This window comes from Sinocyclocheilus rhinocerous, unplaced genomic scaffold, assembly GCF_001515625.1.
Source record: "Sinocyclocheilus rhinocerous isolate Xijiao unplaced genomic scaffold, SAMN03320098_v1.1 scaffold636, whole genome shotgun sequence".
Classification (NCBI taxonomy): Eukaryota; Metazoa; Chordata; class Actinopteri; order Cypriniformes; family Cyprinidae; genus Sinocyclocheilus; species Sinocyclocheilus rhinocerous.
The window spans coordinates 263,706-270,977 of NW_015660893.1; the positions used below are offsets into that span (position 1 = coordinate 263,706).

A 7,272-nucleotide genomic window follows, 5' to 3' on the forward strand; every position below is an offset into this window, starting at 1 on the left:
TATGGTAAGGGGCGTAACATTTCCGTCACACGCTTGAGGAATTCGGCAAATCACAATGCACTGGATAGCTGGCCAATCAGAGCACACCTCGTTTTTTAGAACGATGAGCTTTGTAAAAATCGACGTGTTTCAGAAAGGCGGGGCATAGAGGATAAACAATAATGTACAGTATGTGTAAAATAATGTGTTTTTTTGTAACTTAAACCACATAAACACATTTTATTACACCAAATACACAAATAATGTTCTTTTTAGCAACATCATATGACCCCTTTAAGGTCTTTCACATTTGAAATAATTAACACTGGGGGGTAATTCTAAAACCCAGTTAACTGGGATCCTGGGTAATCTTATTTTACATTTCACACTATTCATACTTTACCTAGAGTTAACAATTAATCCTGGTCATTCATAATGTGATGTGTCACACTGTACATTTCTAAACCCTGGGTTACTGTTATTATTTGCATTGTCAGTAGTGATGACTAGATAAACACAAAACCACATTTGGTGTGAAAATGGCTAGGATACAAAAAGTTGGACATGGAGCTGCACCAATATGAACCATACAGGGCCTTAAAAATCAAACCTTTCTTAGGAACCAGAATCTAAAATCATATTAAGATAACTTTAATACATCTCGAGTTACAGGCACACAAATTTTGGAAAAATAATATTTATGACACTCAAACAGGTATGTCCTATACCAGTGTTTCCCAACCTTTTTTTAGTCGCGGCACCCTTTGGAAATTTTAACAAATTTGTGGCACCCTACAAAATAACTTTTGTCACAATATTTGAATTTCTAACTTCGATATGATACTTTGAAAAGTATATATATTCGGTATTTACACTAAGTATCAGCTGTATACAAAGTGACCAACATTTGGTTTTCAAGCACTGAAAATGGGTAATATTTAACATTTTGAAAATGGAGCCTCATTGAGACCCCCATATCTCTGGTACTGAATGATGTAGGGCCTTGAAAATGAAAATTCCCAAATTAAAGTTTATTAAGAACTAGGATCTAAATCATATTGCGATATCTTTAATAGAGCCAGACCGATATATGGTTTTGCCGATTTTATCGGCCGATATGATCCTGTCGCAGATATATCGTATCGGCGAATATGCCACAGATATGAACATTTTTTTTTACAGAACATATAATGCAGATGAAATGCTTCTAAATGGTGTAATTACTTAATTTGTCCAGCAGAGCGCACTCCATTGTTTGCTACTGGCGACCCAGGTCACTGTAGTGTAGAGATGCGTGGAGTCCGCTGCTTCAAATGATGCTCCGCTGCTCCGGCACCCACCGGCACCTATATTTGATCGTCATATTACAATGATTCTAATTCTTAGTTTTGCATGATGATATGATGAATGGATGGTTAATTTTTAACAGCAGACGTTAGAGCTGATCTGCACATCACTGCACGCGTCTGCGGCGCATTAAAATAAAATAAAATAAATCAGCCTTTACGGCTCCCCGGCCACCGGAGCTGAACAAGCTACTGCCAATCCAACAGGGGCAGGTTTATGCAAGAAGCACAGCTTTTCCAAATGTAAACATAAAAAATGAATAAATAATAATAATGAGTAATATTTTGGGAATGGGAAGTGTGTCCAAACTTTTGACTGGTACTGTACTATAATATATACATAAAGAATATCGGCCGATATATCAATATCAGACTTTTTTTACTCCCTAATATAGGCATCGGCCCCAAAAAACCCATATCGGTCAGGCTCTAATCTTTAATATTGCTTGAGTTAAAGGCATACAAACTTTGGAAAAAAAATATGGTTGCACTTTATTTTACTTTACTTTATGGTATGTGTACTTACATGTACTTACAGTGTACTTACCTAAGAAAGTACTGGTAATATAAGGTAAATACATGGGGTAGGGTTAGGTTTAGGGGTAGGTTCAGGGTTAGTACGTAGTTATTACGTAGTTATTGTAATTACTATAATAAGTACATAGTATGTACATGAGGAACAGGACTGTAAAATAAAGTGCTACCAAGAATATTTATGGCACTCAGACAGGTATGTTCAATGTAGTTGCTTTGACAGAAGAAAACGAGATACATCTCTAGTTTCAACATTATTTGTTCTTCAGACATTCCTCTTTAAAAGAAAAAAAAGGATCATATTTTTGCAAATTGACCCACATTTGGTTTTTGACCACTGAAAATATGTAGTGGTCAAACTTCACTTCACTTATTATAAATAACTTTAGAACACAAACAGAAGAATATATAACTTGAAAATATGAACAATTTACTCCTGGAGCCATATTGAAACTCCAATATCTCTGGAATTGAACAATATAGGGCCTTAAAGGTGCCAAAAGTAGTTTGTTAAGACCCAATATCTAAAAGGGCATTAAGATATCTTTAAAACTTCTTGAGTTACAGGCATGCAAACTTTGGAGAAAAAACTTGAAAAGTGCTGTTTCCCCGATTTTTGAATGGTCACCATTGGCACATAATGCAACAAAAATAGCTAAAGTGAACAGATTTTACTAACAGACCTACCAATCTACCCTTGTAATTTGGCTCTGAATCTCAGGTGAAAATTGCCATTTTGACACCCTCTACAAAATAGTGGATTACTCAGCCAATATTCATACATGACATTTAATATTTTGGCTTTCGTTACTATACACGTCTGTCTGTCTTCAGAAAAAATATTAGCAAAATCAAAAATTTGAGCCGGGGACCTCTGGTTGAGTTGACACGAAATTACCCTATAACGTTTTTCAAGACTATAACAGAAATTCACCCTTAGTTTTGCAAAAGCTGAATGGATTTTTTCAAATCTCAATACTGGAAATATGACTGTGAATACAAACTATTTTGTTCTGCTGATTTGTCATTTTATCATGTTCTATTTGTTTTTCTCTGTAGGTCGGAGAGATTATGGTTCCAGGTAGTCAGAGGCGAGTCCTGAAGGATGTCCTGCCTTTCTCAGTGTTCCTTATGGACTCCTTTGGACGCAGACATAATTACCTTCGCATTTCTCTCACTGAGAAATGTAATCTCCGCTGTAAGTCTCTCACATACTGTATGATTTGTAAAAAGACATTTGCTTCTACTATCAATGCTACTAGTCCAAATGAAGCCCTACTAAATAGTAATAAAAAGTATTAGTGATTAGTATTACAAATATTCTACTGTATTTTAACATTTTATCCAGAATCAGTACATAATGGTTTTATTAATTGGGTTACACTTTATTTTGATAGTCCACTTTAGACATTCTACTACCTGTAAGTAACTTTGCAACTACATGTCTACATTCTCATTAATTAGCAACTACATGTCTACTAACTCTCAGAGTAGACTGTTAGGTTAGGCTTAGGGTTAGTAGAATAAGTTGACATATACTTACAAAGTTTCTCAGTCAGCATGTTGTATGTTGTGGACCCATCAAAATAAAGTGTTAGAAGATATTAAGCAGAAAGTCTACTAATACTCTAATGACTGCTAGTTGACATGTAGTTGCAAAGTTCGTTACTGTTAGTAGAATGTCTTTTGTGGACTATCAAAATAAAGTGTTACCATTAATTGTAGCAATAAGCCACAAGAGGTTATATATTACAGTGATTGTAGATGAAAGGTTAATATTAATACAAGTAAAAAAAAAAAAAAAAAAAGGTTAAAGTTGTATGTGCATGGATCTTTGGTTCTTTGTTTCTCAATAATTTAGAATCAATAATGATGTGTAATGAAAGTCTTCTATTTCTCAGGTCAGTACTGTATGCCGCAGGAAGGGGTAACGCTCACCCCTCGCTCTCAGCTCCTAACAGCAGAGGAGTTGTTGATGTTAGCCAGACTCTTTGTACGAGAGGGGGTGAACAAGATACGACTGACTGGAGGAGAACCTCTCATTCGCCCAGACGTTCTGCCTATAATAGGTAATTTTTTCACCTTTTGTTAGTTTTGTAATTGCTTGTTACTTTGAATTATAACATAGTAGTGATATAGGCATTTCGAAAACTACATCTTATGTTGAATGCCGTAATGTCTGCAATTGTGAAATGACAATTTCATACTATTAATGTATGGTGGGTATTCATTTCAATGCACATGTCATTTCAAGTCAATGTTGCGATGAGACTAGAGCTGCGTTTACACTGGCACAAAAATTCAGATTTTTTGCTCCATCTGACACAGATTGGAATTTGTTGCACACGTGTAAACACAAAAAATCTGCACAAGATCCGATTTTTTCCGCATCTGATCTGGGCCACTTCCAAATGTGGATTTTAATTGGATACATATCTACGGTGGCCGAAAAGTGCAAAACAAATCACAATTCTGAAAACAAAATAACAAATTACAAACGCAAATGCAAGTCTAAAAAACAAAACAACAATTCAGAAAACATTATAACAAGTCAGAAAACACAATGACAAATTTGAAAACAAAATAAGTCAGAAAACACAACGACAAATCAGACAAACCGGAAGAGGTAGGTATAGTTTGAGACAGCGCCATTGGTTTGGGATTACTCACCGCTGACTGGACGAGACATCTGTCAATCAACGTATACAGGAAGAACCAGCCGAAGAACAGCAGAGTCGTGGTAGAAAGTTCGGAGATGGTATTAAAGTAGCTCAGTTTAAATGTATTGCAATATTCATACATGACATTTAATATTTTGGCTTTCGTTACTATACACGTCTGTCTGTCTTAAGAAAAAATATTAGCAAAATCAAAAATTTGAGCCGGGGACCTCTGGTTGAGTTGACACGAAATTACCCTATAACGTTTTTCAAGACTATAACAGAAATTCACCCTTAGTTTTGCAAAAGCTGAATGGATTTTTTCAAATCTCAATACTGGAAATATGACTGTGAATACAAACTATTTTGTTCTGCTGATTTGTCATTTTATCATGTTCTATTTGTTTTTCTCTGTAGGTCGGAGAGATTATGGTTCCAGGTAGTCAGAGGCGAGTCCTGAAGGATGTCCTGCCTTTCTCAGTGTTCCTTATGGACTCCTTTGGACGCAGACATAATTACCTTCGCATTTCTCTCACTGAGAAATGTAATCTCCGCTGTAAGTCTCTCACATACTGTATGATTTGTAAAAAGACATTTGCTTCTACTATCAATGCTACTAGTCCAAATGAAGCCCTACTAAATAGTAATAAAAAGTATTAGTGATTAGTATTACAAATATTCTACTGTATTTTAACATTTTATCCAGAATCAGTACATAATGGTTTTATTAATTGGGTTACACTTTATTTTGATAGTCCACTTTAGACATTCTACTACCTGTAAGTAACTTTGCAACTACATGTCTACATTCTCATTAATTAGCAACTACATGTCTACTAACTCTCAGAGTAGACTGTTAGGTTAGGCTTAGGGTTAGTAGAATAAGTTGACATATACTTACAAAGTTTCTCAGTCAGCATGTTGTATGTTGTGGACCCATCAAAATAAAGTGTTAGAAGATATTAAGCAGAAAGTCTACTAATACTCTAATGACTGCTAGTTGACATGTAGTTGCAAAGTTCGTTACTGTTAGTAGAATGTCTTTTGTGGACTATCAAAATAAAGTGTTACCATTAATTGTAGCAATAAGCCACAAGAGGTTATATATTACAGTGATTGTAGATGAAAGGTTAATATTAATACAAGTTAAAAAAAAAAAAAAAAAAAAAAAGGTTAAAGTTGTATGTGCATGGATCTTTGGTTCTTTGTTTCTCAATAATTTAGAATCAATAATGATGTGTAATGAAAGTCTTCTATTTCTCAGGTCAGTACTGTATGCCGCAGGAAGGGGTAACGCTCACCCCTCGCTCTCAGCTCCTAACAGCAGAGGAGTTGTTGATGTTAGCCAGACTCTTTGTACGAGAGGGGGTGAACAAGATACGACTGACTGGAGGAGAACCTCTCATTCGCCCAGACGTTCTGCCTATAATAGGTAATTTTTTCACCTTTTGTTAGTTTTGTAATTGCTTGTTACTTTGAATTATAACATAGTAGTGATATAGGCATTTCGAAAACTACATCTTATGTTGAATGCCGTAATGTCTGCAATTGTGAAATGACAATTTCATACTATTAATGTATGGTGGGTATTCATTTCAATGCACATGTCATTTCAAGTCAATGTTGCGATGAGACTAGAGCTGCGTTTACACTGGCACAAAAATTCAGATTTTTTGCTCCATCTGACACAGATTGGAATTTGTTGCACACGTGTAAACACAAAAAATCTGCACAAGATCCGATTTTTTCCGCATCTGATCTGGGCCACTTCCAAATGTGGATTTTAATTGGATACATATCTACGGTGGCCGAAAAGTGCAAAACAAATCACAATTCTGAAAACAAAATAACAAATTACAAACGCAAATGCAAGTCTAAAAAACAAAACAACAATTCAGAAAACATTATAACAAGTCAGAAAACACAATGACAAATTTGAAAACAAAATAAGTCAGAAAACACAACGACAAATCAGACAAACCGGAAGAGGTAGGTATAGTTTGAGACAACGCCATTGGTTTGGGATTACTCACCGCTGACTGGACGAGACATCTGTCAATCAACTATGGAATAAAAAATACGGAGTGTCTATTTACACTTAGTGCAAATAGCTCGCCTTGTTGGCAGTCATTCCGCTCTCCAACGTGTGATTGGGAATTAACAGCTGTACATAATCAGCTCCAGTGGCGCAGATGGTTAAGCGCGTGTCGTCGGCTTTTTGACGTGATCGACCCGGTTCGATCCCACCTTTTGCCAAACTTTTTTTTCTCCCTTTTCAAATCTCGTATCACATCGTAAAGGCATTTATTTTCAATAAAAATTAAGGAAATAATCAAAAAGTTGAAAATAAAGTATCGGGTAGGGTTAGGGTAGGTGTAGGGAGGGCTTTATTGTACCAATAAGGTGGCATCCATTAAAATTATAATTTACACTCAATACGTTATTATTGCATACTGTTTTATAATGTACTACAATACTGAAGTGCAGATAATTGCCACTATTTGCAACAAGTAGTATACTTGATAGCAGAAATCCTGCTATTTTAACAGTGTAAATAGGTATTTGCACTTAGTGTAAATAGCATATTGCTAAAAATACTGCTATTTTCACTTAGTGTAAATAGAATCCATTGCTAATACGAGATTTGAAAAGGGAGGAAAAAAAAGTTCGGCAAAAGACGGGATCGAACCCGGGTCGATCGCATCAAAAAGCCAACGACACGCGCTTATCCATCTGCGCCACTGGAGCTAATG

The 7,272-nt window shown here is 35.6% G+C and overlaps 1 protein-coding gene across 4 annotated transcripts in view; it reads left to right on the plus strand.

Moving 5' to 3' along the window:
• The window catches only part of LOC107726081 (molybdenum cofactor biosynthesis protein 1-like), a 22,129-nt gene that overhangs the window by 3,181 nt on the left and 11,676 nt on the right, over positions 1–7,272 (plus strand). For 3 of the 4 annotated variants that reach the window (XM_016535560.1, XM_016535557.1, XM_016535559.1), the window contains 2 exons: positions 2,919–3,057; positions 3,761–3,928. In XM_016535560.1, the coding sequence (XP_016391046.1) occupies positions 2,919–3,057; positions 3,761–3,928 (307 nt within the window). Of the gene's footprint in view, positions 1–2,918; positions 3,058–3,760; positions 3,929–4,940; positions 5,076–5,783; positions 5,952–7,272 lie in introns of those variants that run through there. The other variant, XM_016535558.1, reaches the window with a different exon arrangement.